The 18,754-nt window shown below is 34.0% G+C and overlaps 1 protein-coding gene across 3 annotated transcripts in view; it reads left to right on the top strand.

Moving 5' to 3' along the window:
* Positions 1 to 18,754, top strand: part of ATG2B (autophagy related 2B) — a 41,377-nt gene that overhangs the window by 13,421 nt on the left and 9,202 nt on the right. The window contains exons 10-32 of one of the 3 annotated variants that reach the window (XM_080594302.1): positions 645 to 756; positions 899 to 1,160; positions 2,071 to 2,221; positions 2,749 to 2,841; positions 3,014 to 3,202; positions 3,385 to 3,658; positions 4,488 to 4,590; positions 5,610 to 5,802; positions 5,935 to 6,077; positions 7,043 to 7,200; positions 7,444 to 7,616; positions 7,955 to 8,102; positions 8,840 to 9,045; positions 9,914 to 9,994; positions 11,105 to 11,211; positions 11,447 to 11,539; positions 12,483 to 12,553; positions 13,555 to 13,631; positions 13,858 to 14,028; positions 14,562 to 14,703; positions 15,563 to 15,765; positions 16,821 to 17,047; positions 17,711 to 17,819. In XM_080594302.1, the coding sequence (XP_080450428.1) occupies positions 645 to 756; positions 899 to 1,160; positions 2,071 to 2,221; positions 2,749 to 2,841; positions 3,014 to 3,202; positions 3,385 to 3,658; positions 4,488 to 4,590; positions 5,610 to 5,802; positions 5,935 to 6,077; positions 7,043 to 7,200; positions 7,444 to 7,616; positions 7,955 to 8,102; positions 8,840 to 9,045; positions 9,914 to 9,994; positions 11,105 to 11,211; positions 11,447 to 11,539; positions 12,483 to 12,553; positions 13,555 to 13,631; positions 13,858 to 14,028; positions 14,562 to 14,703; positions 15,563 to 15,765; positions 16,821 to 17,047; positions 17,711 to 17,819 (3,486 nt within the window). Of the gene's footprint in view, positions 1 to 644; positions 757 to 898; positions 1,161 to 2,070; positions 2,222 to 2,748; positions 2,842 to 3,013; positions 3,203 to 3,384; positions 3,659 to 4,487; positions 4,591 to 5,609; positions 5,803 to 5,934; positions 6,078 to 7,042; positions 7,201 to 7,443; positions 7,617 to 7,951; positions 8,103 to 8,839; positions 9,046 to 9,913; positions 9,995 to 11,104; positions 11,212 to 11,446; positions 11,540 to 12,482; positions 12,554 to 13,554; positions 13,632 to 13,857; positions 14,029 to 14,561; positions 14,704 to 15,562; positions 15,766 to 16,820; positions 17,048 to 17,710; positions 17,820 to 18,754 lie in introns of all 3 variants that reach the window. The other 2 variants (XM_080594303.1, XM_080594301.1) reach the window with 2 other exon arrangements.

Below are 18,754 nucleotides of genomic sequence, written 5' to 3'. Positions count from 1 at the left end.
TGAAATTGTTTAACAGCTGTCTTGAGACATAAAGTTATTTAGGGCTGATAGTATTCCTTGTCAGCTATGGAAGCTGTGTTGGAAAGTTTCTTTGTTTGGCTACCAGGACAGGAAATGGAGAGTACTTGTTTTGAAATTCCTCAGAAATTACAATGGTCGTCTATGAAAGACCCTTTGATTTTTCATAACTGTATATTTGATATCTGAGTCCTGTTTTAACATGGACTACACGGGCAATGACAATAAAAATACAAAATCATTATATTCATTTCTTAGAGGACAAAAAATTATGCTGTTAACAGATTTGGGGAAGATGGCGATATTAGGTGCCTAATGTTTTATTTAATTAAAGCTATGGAGAATGCATGCTTTTTACAGAGAAACAAGATAATAGATGTTTATTGAGAGAGCAGCTTTATCCAGCTTTATAAATATGTGGGTAAAGACTACTGTAGAATTAAAAAACGTAGCCTAAAACATATCTACATCATTCAGTTGAGTGTTAAAATAGCATGAAATAGCATGCTGTTGATTGTTTATGCACGTCTTCATGTTCCTTTACCTTACTGTTTATGTGCGATCTAATCAATAAGTATATGAACATCTATTTAGCAAACTTACGATGTAGCATATTTTTATTTTAGCTTCAACCAACTTGGGGTGATTTTCTTGACCGTAACAGACAAGAGCTACAACCTCCTAGAGGTTCTTCGCTTACAGCCAACGTGGTTCACCAGACTTCCTTAAGAAGGACATGTAAGTAAAAATGCTGTTTTACGTTCTACTCTCCAGATAGTTCTGGAAAGAAACTGTTATGGAGCAACTTGGTAAAAAGAAATGAAAATGTTATGAATGTGTTATTATTGAAAAATTATATGGACTTACTTTTGTATTTCAGCTATTCCATCCAGATCTGTTTCTGTGGATGAATCCAGACCTGAGCTTCTTTTTAGACTGGCAGTGGGAACTTTCTCAGTGTCTGTACTTCATATTGACCCTTTACCCCCACCTGAAAGTTCACTGAACCATAACCCATTGACACCAATGGCTCGGGATTTCTTTGCCCGAATAGAAAAGATTGAGCCAGTTAAGTTTGCAACAGAAGATTTTCTATCCTTCCGAGAAGTGTTTGCAGAAGCTTGTTCTCATGATCACCTTAGGTATAACTTTGCTTATTAATAAATCTAATTTAAGTACATATATATATATATCTTAAGTAAATTTGAATAAAATAAAGAAGTTTATTTCCATTGGAATTGTCACTTAATTGAATTGCATTAGACTTCTTTGTTAACCTCAAAATAGCGTTGTATTTTGACACCTGTTGTCCAAGGTGTATTTCTTAATATAAAAAAAGAAGCAAAATGCATAAACACTAAAGTAAACCTAGCACCTTTATGATTGATCAATTAAACTAGGTAAAGTTTCTCCTGCAGAAAGCTACAGAATCAGGATCATTAAGTAGACTATTTCTTTAGCAACAGATGTATTTTTAGTACCATCCTTACTGCAATAGAGGGATTTTTGTTTAGAGAAGCTTAGGTTTTTACTTAGTGCAAAACAGGATAGTATTAGTAGGGATAAGAAATGTGGAAAAAAAAAAACAAAAACAAAAAGTTATCAAAAACCCTACAGTTAGTCAGGAAGCAGGTTTTTTCCCGGAAGTTTTTACTGTCCCAGTACAGTGTATGATACAGAATGTTTAAGGGTGTAAATATATTTTCTTACCTTGTGCATGTAATCTAGGCTTCCTTAGGCACCTGACTCTTTCCTTGTCTATATAAGGATTCCCATCTTTATGTGAATTATACCTTAAGTTAGATGTCTGAAGTGGTCTTCATGAATTTCTCCACACTGACCATTGTTGAACATACGACATGTGAAATCCTTTATCTTTGTTGCTAAAGCTACAATGAGAAACTTCTTTTTAGCTTTTAAAGAAAAATTTGTCACTTTTAATGATTTTTTAAAGGCTTGTAGTGATACTTTTTTTTACATGTTTAAACATTGACTTTTCATAATTTTATTATTTCATGCTACTTTCTGTAATTCGTAGTTTTCATAATTCAGATTTATAGGTACTGGCATCAAAGTGTCTTATGAACAGAGACAAAGGTCTGCCTCTCGAAGTTTTAGTACTGATCTATCCATTGGAGATATGGAGTTCCTGGAATGCCTTTTCTCTACTGACTCTCATTCCATTCAGCCTCACTATACAGAGGTATGTTTAAAAAAAAAAAAAAAAGCAGGGAGTTCCCCAAAAAGAAATTTAAATTGTATAACTTAAAATGCTAGATTTTAACTTAGTTATAATTTTTAAGTTATAAGTTTATAAATGCTATGGTTTTAAGATGCGTCTCATATTTTAATTGAAAGCTCAAATGGTGAACCAGACTGCTGACATTCCTGACAATAATAGAATTCAGTAGCCAGAATTCAGTAGTTTACCTCTCTTTAAAATATGCTTAATGTAATTTGGGAATTGGAGTAAGATTTTTTTCAAAAACTAACCTGTGGAGTTAAGCAATAGGAAGGTTTCTTTAGGTGATGCTTGTTGTTCCATCTCTAATGATGAGAGGCATCATGAGAAGTAACGGAACAAATGGATTGAGTAAGTGAATGGACCAGGGCTCTGTTCACTGACTTGAATCCAGAATTACATGCTATCTGTTCTAGGTAAAATATCATAAATGTCTTTTCCTATGGCCTCCTTATCCATTAATTATTTTTGACTCTTTTGTTCTAAAGCTGCTGACATTTCGTTCTGAAGAAGAAAAAGATACTCATGCTCTGCCATGCCTTCAGCTTCATTATAAGCATTCAGATAATAGAGGACCTCAGGTAAGGAGGGAGATTACAAACACCAAGTTTCTGCATAATAGCATTTGTCTAATTTTGTTCATTTTAACAGAAAGGTACCTTGTACAACTGAGAGTCCTTAACTCTCAGCTATTATAATTTGTTTCACTATGTTGTTTTTAAGGATTTTAGTGCTTTTTCTCTTTCTTTTCAGGGTAGTCAAGGGAGACTCAGTTCTATTCCACAGAAAGCAGAATTACAAATAAAGTTAAGTCCGGTGTTTTGTGAGCTGGATATTAGTATTGTAGATAGATTAAATTCTTTACTTCAACCACAGAAACTAACTACAGTGGAGATGATGGCATCTCACATGTACACTTCTTACAACAAGCACATAAATCTGGTAAGTTGAAATTTTGTTGGTTTTATTTTTTTCAGCAGGAAGACAGGATAGTCTATTTCTTGTTTTTTTTTTTTTTTAACTTCTGATAAAGTACAGCAGCTATCTCATCATTTTAGTGATTGTATGTTTGATAACAAACCTAAAGTCAGTGGTAAGTTCTTTTTCTGTTTACTTTGTTTTAGCATAAAGCATTTACTGAAGTTTTTCTGGATGATTCACATGCTCCTGCAAACTGTAGAGTTTCAGTTCAAGTCACTGCCCCTGCATTAAATCTGTCTGTTCGCTTCCCAATACCTGACCTGCGGTCAGATCAGGAAAGAGGACCATGGTTTAAGAAATCACTTCAGAAGGAGATTCTTCATCTTGAATTTACAGATATGGAATTTAAAACTGAATTTATAGGAGGGTCAACTCCAGAACAAGTTAAATTAGAACTTACATTTAAAGAGCTAACTGGTAAGAATATTACGTTTAAGTATTCTTTTTTATTATTATTTTCCCAGAAATTATGCAGTTGAGACAAAGGTGGTCTTTTATGGTTTAATCGTGACTTTTTTCCTCTTGAAGGAATGCCTTTCCATCGGCGTTTTGAAGCAGATATCTCTGCTGTAGTTTTTTGTTCTGTACTAAATATCTGCATAAGTCAAAGTAATACTGTTGGGAGATGGGAGTAGTGTGTGTGTGTGTGTGTGTGTGTGTGTGTGTGTGTAGTGTTTGCTTTCTTGTTTTTGAGACCTGAACTACTATTTCTGTTATTTTCAGTCATATTGTCATACCAGTTTGTTTCAATTTAGGACATCCCTGGGATCTCTGTCATTGTGTTGGAATAAGTGTTGTAGATAGTAGGGAGGCACTAGAACCTGTGCAAGTGAGGAATCTCAATTCTGGTCTAGAAACAAAGTGATTGGTTATGTCTAAAATAATTGCAATTTAGAAAACTGTAATACTTTTATGTCTCTAATATCTTTAAAAGTAATAAGTCCTTGAGACTGTTTTATATTTGCAACCTTCTCTGCTGATTTGTCATTCCTTGTACCTTCTAAGGGACTGGCATAATCTAGTGATGCTATGTAAATACAGGTACTTATACATTAGAAGCATCTGCTTTTTCAAACTTGTGATAGCTAGAAGATAATGTGAAAGCATTCTGGTTTCAAAGGTGCCTTGTTAGTAGCATTGATAGGTTAGCTTGTTTGACCCCAACCTGAGGAGTGAGCAACCTGAAGTTAGCAGTTGTTATTCCTGTGTTATTATTTTTTTTTTTCTGTGATCTTTCTCTGTTCAGGTTCATTTGAAGAAGATAAAGCACAAGCACCAATAAAATTTTTCCAAGTGTCTGGTGGCGTAGATGGAGATATGACATCATCAGATAACTTTGACTGGCCTCGGTAAAATAATGTTTTATTTTTCTGTGTGGGTTGTTTGGATTTTTGAAGAACTGTATTTTGAATTTTAATGCAGACTACCTATGTGGCAAATGCTTTAAAATTAATTTTAAAGCAAGAACATATAACTCGTGAAAAGAAGAATTTTAAAACTTCTGCATTTATAATAATGCAAGTTGGTTTTAATATATAAAAGTTTCTGGGTAGATTTGAGTAAATTTCAGTGAAATGTGGATGATTGGAGGCTTGAAACTTTATCCATTTTTATATGTTAGTTTGCATTTTCTCCTACTTTTACAGTGAAGACTGAATACAGACCACCAACAAAAAGATCTCAGCTGAATTTTGTCTCAAAATATTAATAAGCTGGTACAAAGTTGTAATAACAATAAAGAGACTTGCATTATGCCTGTATTACTGCGGCCTATATCACATGTAAGGCAATACAATACCTTACAATTCCTGAATAGAATCACTTAACAGCTGTGACAAGTAATAAGCTGTTGAAAGAGGTTATTTTAGATTTTGCCACATACATTTTTGTCACAAAATTCAGTGGCTTTTTGGACAGTATTTTTGTATGGAATTTTTTTTGCTATGGTTTTCTTGTATACAAGTAATTTTTTGTAACAGTATACATACAGTGTGCACAGAACGTGCAGAGCATTTTTTTCACAGCTTCTGGTGGTCTAATAGTATAAACGTTATTTTGGGAGAGCACCAAGTTTTTTCTTTGGTCACCTAATGGTCACTTGATAGAGCTGAAAATAGCAGACACAAACCATTTGGTGTGATGATTCTTTTTCTATATTACCTTGTGCCTCTAAGTTTGGTGATCTTTCTCAATGGTATCACTCCCCCTAACAAATGTTCCTGTCTAATAAAAGATCTCTGATCTTTGACCTGCTTAGTCCATGTGTGTTTACTGGCTAGCTAGTAGAGTAGGACACATGACCGTGGTACCAATATAAAAATTCTCAGCATCTCTAATGGCTTGTTCTGCATAACTTCTCCAATATCAGGATTGTATTGAAAATAAACCCTTTGGCTGTGCACTCCATTCTGGAAAGGATAGCAGCTGAGGAGGAAGAAGGAGATGGTAATTTTCAAGAGGAAGAAGAAGGAGGGCCTCATTCTTTGAAGGATGTCTGTGATATTAGAAGACCAGAGCCTTCTCCTTTTTCCTCTCGTAGGGTCATGTTTGAAAATGAAGAGGTACTATAAAATTTTGTTACTGCGTTGTTCTTATGGTAGATTAAAAAAAAATCAATCAAAATCAATCTCCTACTTTGTATGCATTTTCTGACTCTCACTTTTTTTTTCCGAACTTTTTTTTTTTTCTTTCAGATGGTGATGCCAGGAGATATAGTAGAAATGACTGAGTTTCAAGATAAAACGATTAACAATTCTCATTATGTACTGGAACTCATGTTACCAAACATTCACTTAACATTACCAAACAAAAGCTTTTACGAAAAACTTTACAATAGGCAAGTATGATAATTGTTTTTGCTTAGTTATTGTTACCTGTACTTTTAGTTCTGTGTTCATTGTTCATGAAGGCAATTGAATGCATGGCTATAGCAGGTATTTATGTGGTTTTCTAAGAATATAAAGTGCTTTGTAAATACTTTTCCAAGTTAATATTAGGGACACTATGATGTGTCTGATCGGTGCCATAGCAGTCAGCTGCTGAAAAAGTATTTGGCAGATTTTGTGAACATAAATAAGTCCTTTGATTTTGGTGAAAAATCTTTGTAGATCTTTGTTCAGTGTCCAGTTTTGCTCTAATCTTTCTGAAATAGTGAATCCCAGTCTGTGTTTCTGTTAGTTGTTCCTAATCTGCAGAAAAACAAAGCAATACAACTAGATGTATTCAATTAAAAAAATAAGCATGTAAGCATTATGCTACATGTTAGCTACGTGAAGAGACATACTGATCTGTTTTAGTCTCAAATAGCCATTATTTCACTTCCAGGGTAGAAAAGCTGAAACCTTCATTGAATGTTCAGGTTATTGAGTGTACAGGTTCTGTTAGTGTACTTCTGTACTGAATGTCACAGATCTTTAGATACAGAGTTGCTTAAAGTCAAAGTAACTAATGTTTCTTGTAACTTTGCTTAAAAATTGATGTGGTCAAAATGGTATTTGCCCCTCCCTACCTCCCAACCTATTTATCCAATATGCACTTTATTAATAGAGGCTTTGGTGTCACTGTCAAATGCTAGATTTTGATATGTGTATGCTATAATTATGGAGGGAAAGCATTTCCGTATCTATTGTTTTTATTCTTCAATATGTTACTCCTTTTTGTTCTCTTGAACTTTTTCCTCTTCCTTGTTTATGAAGGTTGTTATATGAAATCTGTGAAGGAGATACTTCTTGTTTTACCTTATACTAAGTGCAAATACAGTAATGTGTTTTATATAATAAATAATAATGTATTTCTTTCTAGGATCAGCAATGATTTACTGCTGTGGGAACCAACAGCTCCATCTCCTGTAGAAACATTTGAAAACCTTTCTTATGGTGTTGGATTATCTGTGGCCAGCCAGCTCATCAACACTTTCAGTAAAGACAGCTTTAGTCAGTTTAAATCTGCAGTTCATTATGGTAATACATTTCATAAATCATCTAGAACTACACTGATAAAAAAAAAAAAGCATAATTGGCTGAAGTGATTAAGATGATACTGGAAAGAATGTGCAAATTTGTAAGAAAGTACTTAAATCGAGAAAGAAAAAAATTACTTATTAAGTAGAATAAGTGTGAAGTTGAATTACATTACTGTTGCGAAAATGAGTTATTGGCATAATGTGTATTAGCTAGAAAGTTATTTGTCATTTTATCTGTTAGATGATGAGAGTGGATCAGAGGAGGAAACACTACAATACTATTCTGCTGTTGATCCAAACTATCGTTCGCGCAGAAGGAAAAAGCTTGACTCTCAGAATAAGAACTCACAAAGCTTTCTGTCTGTTCTGCTAAATGTGACACATGGATTAGTGTCAATATTCACAGATGTAAAGGTAAGGCACTGTGTCTGGAAAACAACATGTAAAATCAAACATAGTATGTAAAAAGTTGTTCTGTTGTTTTGGCCATGGGACCCCTTCATACTTTTATATCCTGTTTTCTGGAAGGAACAAATGTGTATAACAGTTCTGTAATCTTCATGCTACTGTACTGTAATGTGACATAACATTTTAATGATTTATTTATTTATGTGCTTTTTTTTTTTTTACTTAGCTATACAGAGTAACTAAATGCAAGCTGAAAGATACGTGTTAGTAGCAAGTGTAAAGATAATTTGGACTATACAACTGCAGCAAGCAATAATTTACCATTTCTGTTCTTCCTTCAGCAGGATGATGGAAATATACTGGAAGGAAAATATGGCGAATTCTGGTTTGAATTCAACAGTGGTTCACTTTTTAGTGTGACTAAATACGAAGGCTTTGAAGACAGACACTACGTTTGCCTCCATTCTGGCAGCCTCAATTTATATCATCAAGGTAGGGGTGGGATTAAGGTGGCTGTGGGGGCTAAATTTGAAATGAGATAGACTTGCATTTCTATAGGAGAAATGCTGTTGCCCTACAGCCCCCCCCCCGCCCCTCCGTTTTCTTTCATCAAATAGTATGTCATTTGGCTATAATTCGTTGGTAATGCTCCTAGAGTGCTACAGTAATGCAACTGCATGATAACTGTATTTGTCTAGTTATTAGTTTAGTTCAAGCTTTCCATGGCAACTTCTGATCTTTAAAGATTTTGTGGTCCTCTTGTAAGTATTAGCTAAACAGTCTGTTCTTTAGTTTGAAAGTGAACACCTCCTACATGGTGGTAGTAATTCGATTTTAAAAAAGCACAGGTTACCAGTGCAATTCAGGTTGCTCTGTCTTCTTGGGTAGCTAATTGTAGTCAACAAGCGAAGAATTTTAAGCTATGTAGTTTGTGTCTGATAACCCGCATGTAAATAAACTTCTTATGTTTTTCCCAGAGACATACCCCTGACTCCATGTAACCCACAGGAGAACCATGTTTTTAAATGTTAGCTAGAACCATGGTTTTAAATATTACATCATGTGCAACCTCAGTTCCACAATTTGCAGTCGTAAGTGTGCATGACTAACTTTATTTGGTGGTAATGAAAAGGATTTTAAAGGTATTAAGAATAAGAAGAATGTTCCTTAACTATTCATCAGTAACAGCTTTGAACCACAAGGTGACTTGTGACAAAATCTCTCTGCAGGTATGGTGGATGGGGTCGTCCCTTCATCCGAAGTACGACTGCCCAGCACGATACGTCCCCATTGGTTAGAACCTACTATTTGTTTTTCGGAAGAAGATGGTCTTAGTAGGAGTAGGACTACTTCAGATGGTGTGGGAGTGGACTGTCCAAATATGTTGACCGTTGCAGTCAAAATCCAATCAGATAAAATAGAGAGCAATACAAAGGTTTGTTTTTTCAAATTTTTGCTTTTAGAAATTGAGTTATCTCAGTGTACACGGGAGCATTTAGGTTTCAGATTACAAAGGTTATAAATGAAGAAACCATGAATTCTGAGCCACTTTAATTCTCTGTTAAAATTGGTCTTTTGGGTAGATTGTAAAGTTTACACATCAGCACAATTTAATAATTCTTCCAATGCTTCACTTTGCATTTCACACTATATTTACAGAATATATTTATTGTCCAGTTGACCTTTTTCTTGTTGAGTTTTAATCCAGTGAAAAACAAAGCAAAAACAAATATTTAAAAGCTTTTCTGTTCAGCTTACTAGCAGTGTCATCTAATAGGCAGCCTTTTGCTTACCTGTTTGGAATAACACTCTGGTAAATGAATGGTACATTTGGCTTCAACGCTAGCATTCATTAGCATGGCTAGAAGATGACCTGTTAGCTGGCATAATGATGACAAACAAGCTGTTAAGAGTTATCTAGAGAAGAAGGAATCTGCAGACCAGCACAATGTCACTGTGGCTCAGTTGACTCAGGTTTAAACAGCATAATAAGGGACTGTGTTGGGTTTGTGCTCCTGGTAATTCCTGGGGAATCCCAGAATAAATGAACTGATAGCCTTCCAGCCACCACCACCAGAAAATTGATAGTAGTTTCCAAACTATCCTGTTGCAACAAGTATTAGATTGTATTAAATAGGGTTTCTATTATGGGAATTGAATTTTTAATTCTGGCCAATCTAGACGATTCTGTCTAGACAATTTGTGTTCAATTCCAGGAGTAGAAGGATGGCTGTTTCACAATCTAGATCGCAAATAGTTGCATGTATTTCATGTAAATTGACTTGTGCAGCTTTCTTGTACAGGAATTTCTAGTTGCTGTTGGACTAAGAGGAGCCACCCTTCAGCACAGAGTGTTGCCTTCCGGCTTAAGCTGGCATGAACAGGTCAGATTGCTACAGTTTTCTCAACTGCGTCTTCAATTTCAGTTTCTTTACTTTAACATAATGCCTTACTTTTTTAACATAATTGCTTTAAATATCAAACTAAACCTCAATGGATTTTTTTTGCGTTAGGTTTTGTCTTATTATTTTACCAACTTACTCAATTTAAGTAATGAAAACCAAACAAAAACCTCACAACGCAACAAAAATCCCACTACTCCTAGCCCTGGAAGCATTTTTGCATATTTTCCCTCTTGCTCATTCCTTTTGCATCATTCCTTCTCTCTGTTTCCTGTTTTGCATTGTTTGAATAACAGTGATGGAAAAGAATTTGGGGAAGCAGTAAGCAGCTGATTACGTAAATGCTAGTAATGCAAATTTCTGAATCAGAGGGCCTGTATTGATCAGATACAGATGTATAGCATAGCAGTTAAGGCTAGAGAGCCTAGAATGAGAAGCTGTGTGTAAATACGCGTAAGCAAAGATGTGCCATCAGTAGAGTAGCAGTCTAGTTGCATGTATTTACATGGACGCCATACTGATTAACAGATGGTAAACCTTGTCATTTAAGCTTATAATGCTTATTCTTCAATATGGTGGGCGTATCTTTTATGTTCATTTTTATTTATATAGCTGCATGGAGCTGCACTCATAGCTTTGCACACAGATGTGTTACTACTTTTATCTCTACATAGTGCTTTTACGTGTTTTTGTAGCCTGCTTTACATGGTGTTGCTTATTTATTGAGTGAATATTGCTTATATATTGAGCTCAGTTACTGCTGTGAGGGCAGTGAAATTGGCCAAAGGAGTAGGTAGGGAAAATGATTAGAAGACAAGTAGCCAGTTAGGTGTCTGTGGATTGGTCTTTTCATACATTTAAGTCTGCAAGTTTGGATGTTGTATTTTTTGCCTTATATACATTCAGCGCTTTTCTGTATTCGTATACTTGGTAAGCACCTTAAAATATCTGAGCTTCTTTCACTCCCTCTTCCTTGCACTAATCAAGCATTTTATTATCATACCAGTTACAGATTTTCTCTTTTCTAATGTATTATTGTTTGTTAAATTAGCAGATATTGAAATATTATAATAATATGTTTGTGATTTTTAGATTTTATATTTTTTGAATATTTCTGATGAGCCTGTTTTGGGATATAATCCTCCAGCTACAGTTACAACTTTTCATGTACATCTGTGGAGTTGTGCTCTTGATTACAGGTAAATAAAATGCCAGTGTATGTCACTTGGTGGCACTGCAGCTACATATTTATTCTTCAGGGATGTTCTAGTTTGCATGTTGTTAAGAACATTTATTTAGGCTTGTTTGGAAAAAATGCTTAATAGCGTAAGCAGTCTAAAGTAGGATAAATATTTGTCTGAAAATCGGAAGATTTAGTTACTTTTAAGTGTGTATGGAGTATTAATATATATATTTTTTTCTATTTGTTGTTAGGCCTTTATTTTTGCCGGTCAGATCACTACTTACTGTTGAAACTTTCAGCATTTCCAGTAGTGTTGCAGTAGATAAATCCTCTTCTACTCTCAGGTATGAGTTTAAGTGCTTGTGAAACGTGGAAGCTTCTGTGAAACTTGTAATGCCTGTTTACTATTTGATCTATGAAGCATTCATATTGTGTAAATGGTTGCACTGGTGAAATATACCATTGAAATATACTCTGCTTAGGTGTAATTATTCTGTTTATTAGGTTAAATACATTATTTAGTTGGATTACTTCTATTAACAACTAGCAATTCTGCAATTTTTAATAGAGCCAGTTGAAAGGTGTCCTGGAATGAAATTGTATTTTCTTAATTAGGAGCACTTTAAGATTTCTTAAAGATTTGCTATATGTAGACAAGTAATTACTTAACAAAATATTTAGGGATTATTGTCTACCTCTAATATTTTTAAGACAACTTTATTCAAAGTTAAATATATATTCTGTGTATATCCACATCAGAATGTGCATTTAAGTTCCTGTAAGCACATCTATGTTCTGATGTGTTCTCTTATGTGAACTATCTGTCAAGTTGTTTATTGTGTTCTCTTATGTGAACTATCTGTCAAGTTGTTTATTTTTATTGATACAACCTTATAAATGACCCTTCAAACAAATGTCTCTTGTTACTTTATATTTTAAAAAAAAAAAGAACAAAAAAACTAGAAGTATTTGTTTAATAATTCAGCATGCCAAAACACATTATTTTTTATTCTAGAAAGGGCCAAGTTTATAAACTAAAATGCCAATAAAATCTTATTAGTGGTGGTGAATGAACGTTGCAGTCATTAGATCCATGTTACACAGTTACCTGATGGATTTGGAAATGATGAAATGTTGAAGAGTTTTTGGATTTATGATATCTGAGATATATTTGTATTTTAAAACATTTTTGTGTGCTAACTTCATATTGTTTCTGGTGAGTCGCACAACATTTCTTTATCTTGTTTAATTCATCTCTTTTTTTTTGTTGTTGTTTTTTTCTCTTAGAATAATTTTAGATGAAGCTGCTTTGCATCTGTCTGACAAATGCAACACTGTTATGGTGAACCTCCATAGAGGTAAGGACCTTTTTAATTTAACTGTAATCGATTGCTGAATTTCTGATAGGACCTAAAGAAATAAAATTACAGGAATATTCAGCATATGTGAGTTACTGAAGAAGATCTGAGAAGATAAGGAGCAGCAAGTTGAATATGAATGAGTAATGTGGTGTTGATGAAAATGAGTGTTCTTGTTTGGATTTGTAGTTGCAGAAGCATGTCAGAGAACAGAAACTTGAAATTCCTCTTGTTCTTGTTACAGCTACATATTAGGTATTTGAAAAAAGCATAGTTTGTAAAAATCTGAACTTACCACAGAAAGAAATAAGAAAAACAAGCTCATAAAATGAGTTATACATTCTCAATAGCTGTACTTGAAGGGTTCTTTATCGCGTGGAATTCTAAGTAGTCTTTTCAGAAAGATACCGACTATTTTACTCTCATTCATACAATAACAGCCATTAGGACTGAGGAACTTAGAGCAATATTTAAAAATAAATTGGAAAAATAATGAAGCCCTGTGTGCACAAATGGGTGTATTTAGTTTAGGTCAGAGGTCCCTAATGAAGGACGGAATAAAGGTGTGCTTACTGTGTTTAAACATGAAAGAGGGGAAATAAGTTATTTGTGGTACTGAAGGATTACTGCAGTATTAAAATGTGCTCTCTCTCCCACTTCGGCTAAATAACTTCTGAGATGCTTAGTCACCCAGCTTTTGTGTGCCTCTTTCTCTAACTCTCATGGGTGGGATGAGGATAAATATCTTATAGATTACATTGCACACAGATGGTTGCTGTGGGGGTGATGTATTGTACTGAAAATGCTTGAATTCTCATTTTGCATAGCTGCTACTTGAACTCTGACTTTTCATAATTGAAGGAAATCCAGAAATATAAAAGATTTTGGCAAAAAGATCCTTTTTTATGCTCATACTATTTCTAATTGTTTAATAACCAAAAATATATAATAATGAAATGTTTAAGTATAGTACTTTCTTTCTTAAACGCATTGTCTTTCAGATTATGTTCGTGTTATGGATATGGGATTGCTGGAACTAACTATTACAACAGTAAAATCTGATTCTGAGGAGGAAAGAGTAAGTATTTAATCACAACTAAAATAAAAAGTAAAATCCGCAGGACAGATATGTGATTTGAAAATTACTTTATTATACTTAGAATCTATTTTTTTCAGCTTACATGTGCTATTTTTTTAAGACCATTTTGACTAGTTTAACTAATTTAAAAACATCTGTGTATAGAAGCTATTTTTATGCAACCTTAGAGTGGTTTTAAGAATATTCTTACATGTTTCTTATCTAGACTAAACCACGTTTTGAGCTGCATTGTTCCAGTGATGTAATCCATATTCGCACCTGCTCCGATTCATGTGCTGCACTAATGAATCTTATACAATACATTGCAAGTTATGGTGATCTACATCCTCCAACTAAGACAGAGATCAAATGCGGAGTTAGCAAGCCGAAAATGAAGGTATAAAATAACACTGACTTAACTCTACACTTCCTGGTAATGTGTTTTAGTTTTGATACCCATGTCCTATTTCCAAAAAATATGAGAAATTCTGAAGTTAACAAGAAAGTAACTGATTTTATCTAACTCAAAAAAAAATGTTTGAGAGTAAAATACTACCTTTTTTTTTTTTCCCCTGCTTTGGTCACTACCTGATAGTTTAAATATTATGTGCTATTTACCTATTGTACTTTATTCATATCCCTCCAAAACAAATTCCAGGATACATAAGAGCTGTCCAAGTGCTCTGATGACCTAAAAGTTGCACTAGCATTTTTCAACCTAAATGATTCCATGATTCTGTGAAATATCCTGAATCATAATTTTCTAATCTATTTTATGAATTGTCTAGCTGATAGTTGCAGCTTACCTCATGAATTTATCGTCGGTTATCTTAGTTTAACAGCCATATTTCAAGACACATAGCAAAATCTTGTTTAGTGTGATGTTGCAGTTACTTTTTAAGGTACGACTGTATAGTTCATCTCCTATAGGTAGAAAGTTTTAGCCAGCCCTCTTCACATGGACCAGCCCTTGCTGAATCAGAGCAACAGATTTTACGGGATTTGATGAGTGATGCTATGGAGGAAATTGAGACTCATCAGACTGCATCTGCCATGAAGCCAGAGTCTAATGGTAAGAATCCTCTGGAGTACACATAAAGACCAACTTTTGAGTGGAAAGTGGGATTGAAAATTTTGTGTGTATTGAGATGCTGCAGCAATAATGGGAGTGTGCCTTTAATGTCTGAAGTCATCTATTGAGTACTAGATTCTCACTGTTAGTAACAGTAATGCAAAAGTAATTTAATATTCTGGACATTTACACATTAGTGAGATAGTGAAGACAGCAAGGAAGGAATCTGGCTTTGTGGGACTCTATGAAAGACCTCAAATTTTCTAAAACGTATGTTAGCACAGGTGTAAGTTCATATGGCATACTGTGATATGGAGGAATCAAAGACCTCCATTTTGTATACAAAGGTAGTTCAGGAGGATGGTACAGTTCCAAGACACAGAAAGAATTTGAAGCTATGAGGCAGTCTTTTAATTAACAGATAGAACAAGATCATTGATTTAATTGAAACGTTATAACTTCTATGTTCTGGGCAGCTCTAAATCCAGGTTTAAATTGACTAAGGATTTTGTATTGCAAATAGTGATAATATTTATTTCCACAGTGTCCTTATTTTGATGGTGAAATGTGAGCAATCAGTGTGATACTGAAAGTTATTGATAGTAAGACCTGTGGTTTTTCTTTATTTTGTTGGTACATCTCTACTAGTAACTAGATATGATTAAATTGTAATTGTTTCGATTGTACAGTAGGTTAATTTTTGAAAATTGTATTTATAATAGGAATTGATTCAAGATATAAGCAATTTCTCTTCGTGATGGAACGAGTTTTAAGTGTTAAGTTACTTTGTTCATATTTTCATATTTTATAAAGTTTTTTCCATTGAAACATGTTTTTTCTACTTTTCTTCACCTCCCAGGTGTTTTGGATGACAGGTCTCAAACTCAGGAGCCGTCTTGCTCAGATCTCTTCCTGTTCCCAGATGAAAGTGGAAATGCCTCACAAGATTCAAGCCCCACTTATGCTTCATTCACTCATCACCTGATAAATGAAGCTGTGGGAGATGTTCCTGCAGAAAGTGATGACTTCTGCATTCTTTTCGCCCCCAAAGTCGCTGTTGCTGTAAGAAGTTTTAAGAATTACTTAAGGATTTTTTTATTTTTATTTTTTTAAGTAAACGGGGTCAGAGGAAAGCTTATGTAAGACCTGGAGAAATTAGTCTTCATAGTGCTTTTTGGGGGGGCTTTTTGGTTGATTTTTGTTGGTGGCTTTCTCATTGAGAAGTGAGTATTTTATATATTAGTGGACACAGTATCACAGAAATCTTTGTGTGCAAGGACTTAATGCACTGTTGGGAATAAATGAAGCTATTTTCAAATATATATATAATTTTTCAATATCAATGATATGTAATCGTTCTGTGATCTGAATATTATGTCGAAGTATATTGGTAGTTTTTCTACATTTTATTTATGATTTATTATTGCTATTTTGGCTTTACAATAACAGCATAGTTTAAAAAAAGGTTGTAAAAAATTACAATACTCATCAAATTAATATCTTTGCAAGTCTTTAACATTTTATTCATTTTTGTCGTACTCTAAGCTTTCAGTGCTTTAACGGGCATAAGGTTCTTACAAACCTCAGAGAAAAGCTTGTGTATCACTTCACACTACTATGTGACCACTGCATTAAAAGATTTAGGAAACTACTCAAACTCTTTGAAAGCAGCTTGTGTTCCTGTTCTTCATATCACCTCTGGTTGTATTCTGTTTAATAGAAGTAGTTTTGGATTCCTGAATAGAAGATGTATTTGACACATTGTGTTTGAGCTAGCGCAGTAGTCTGAGGTCTTCCATGCGCATGTGGTGTGTATATATATATATATATATATACATACATATATATATATGTTTACTTGTTTGTTTCACCTCAAAATGTTTTGTTTTGATTTTTAGTTTGGATGAGGAGTTATTATTTTAAACTTCTTCTCAGCTTCTACTTTATTCTTATGTGTATCTATGTTACTCTGTAAGAATCATTCCTAAACCAAGCCTGTGTTGTGTAAGCTTCAGAAAACAGTACAGAGTAGACTTTTTTTTCTCTTTAAAGGAAAGAATTAGACATGTCAATAAAGACCGTGAACTTCACCTTCTCAATATTATGTACTTTTTTAGGACAAAGAAGAAGAACCAGTAATTAAAAAAATGGTTGACGATGCAATTATTATAAGGGAAAATCATTTCAGCCAACCTATAAAAAAAACAGATACAAGCAAAGCTCCCCTTCATTTTCCTGTTCCTCTGGTACGCTATGTTGTGAAGGAAATCTCTCTTATTTGGCATCTTTATGGTGGAAGGGATTTTGGGACTGCACCACCAACATCTCCAGCTAAAAGTTTCATGTAAGTGTTTGACATAGTTTTGTACATTAGGACATTTTAAAATACTTTATTTCCCTTTAATTTGAGATTGTATAATGAGATTAACCTCAAGTTTTCCTCACTTGCTCCTTTGCTTCCTCCACATAAGGACTGTTGTTATTCAGTTTAGTTTGGTGTATTTTTTCCATGTCTTAACCTGAGCAAGCTGTTTTTTTGTTGTTTTTTTGTTTTGTTGTCCTCCTTTTTTGTTTTTCTTTTTTGAGGGTGGAGGGATGGGTGTGCTTTTAAGAATTATTTGAAAAGTTAAATTTTGCTAAGCAGTTTGGTGTTTAAGGAGTGAGTTTAATAGACTGTGATGGCTGGAGTCTGATTTTACTTATGTCACATAAGTTAAAGAGGAATTAATATTGTCATGGCCAAAATTAAGGAAATGTTTTATTAAGGTGAATTTGGTAGGAAGCATACACCTTGCACTTTAAGTATGCATTACTTGAGCAATAAAAAGAAGGGATTTTGTTTTGGTAAACAGTAACACAACTTCCAGTCTCTTTTTGTCTTGTAACCCATAAAATCTTAGTGAGTAATAGACAGTGAAACATGCACATTCTTAGAGTTGGACTTAGAGTGAGATGGCTTTAAATTTAGACTAGGAAAGTGTACTTTCTTTTTCTTTAATTTCCACAGAAGTCCCCATAGTTCTCCTTCTCATACACCAACAAGGCATGGAAGGAGTACAGCATGTGGGGGAAGAGGAAGAAACCCAGATTTCCTAATGGAAATACAATTGAGCAAGGTGAACGACTGTCTGTGTGTGAATATGTTTACATGTTATATTGGTCTAATATCAGCTTTCCATTAGATGCCAGTGGAGGAAAGCGTACTCAATTCTATTTACATCTAATGAATCACATAGAAAGGGGTAGATGTGTTTAACAAAAAACATATTTGTTGTTCTAGCAGAGTATTGCTTGGTTGCTGACCGAACCTGTTTCTAAAGATGGAGGATACCTATTATAATACTCTTAAAGTTTGTTTTCACCACGCTGTACAGCAGCTAGTCTATTTTTCTGTCTTCAGTTCTACTCTGAATTAATAGACCTATTATGAAATTCAACGTTTAGCAAAATAATTGGGATATAGATCTGTTGAGACATTCGGTTTACCATTGGACAGCTGGTTATTAAACAACATCCACTTATGGGAAACACAGCAATGATATGATATAACATTATTTTCCACCCTTCAGGAATAATTATGCTGCTATTGTTTTGAAGCCTGTTTAGAAACTGGTAGAAACTAGGTGCATGATTCAGGTGCTATGAAGAATATTGGCAAGGAGTTAACCAAATCTTATGTTAAAGGGATCAATAACAGAACATTATTTTAAAATAAAGTTTTCTCAAACACTTTCATAAATACGAAAAGGTACTACGTAAAACTGAATGCCTTTTATAATCTGTATGTACTTCTGGAGTTTAAAATTCGTGTGATGACATTAGCACTTTGATATAATTAGTATCAAATATTTTTGGCAAATCTTATTTTATTCTTTTTGGCAAAGCATGGCATTGCAATAAAAAAGAGGTAAACAGGAAGAGTTTAATATTCCATGTGGAAAATTTAATATGTGGAAGTATAATGTTTCTGAATTTGCAGGTATTTAATGAGTAGGTATTTGGTGTTAGTACTGAGGCATAAAGTTTTTTCATACTTAACGTTGTGCAAGGC

Source organism: Anser brachyrhynchus (genome assembly GCF_964034855.1).
Source record: "Anser brachyrhynchus genome assembly, chromosome: 5".
NCBI classification, from domain to species: domain Eukaryota; kingdom Metazoa; phylum Chordata; class Aves; order Anseriformes; family Anatidae; genus Anser; species Anser brachyrhynchus.
The sequence above is the reverse complement of the archived record's forward strand: the minus strand, read 5'-3'. Positions and strand labels throughout refer to the sequence as shown.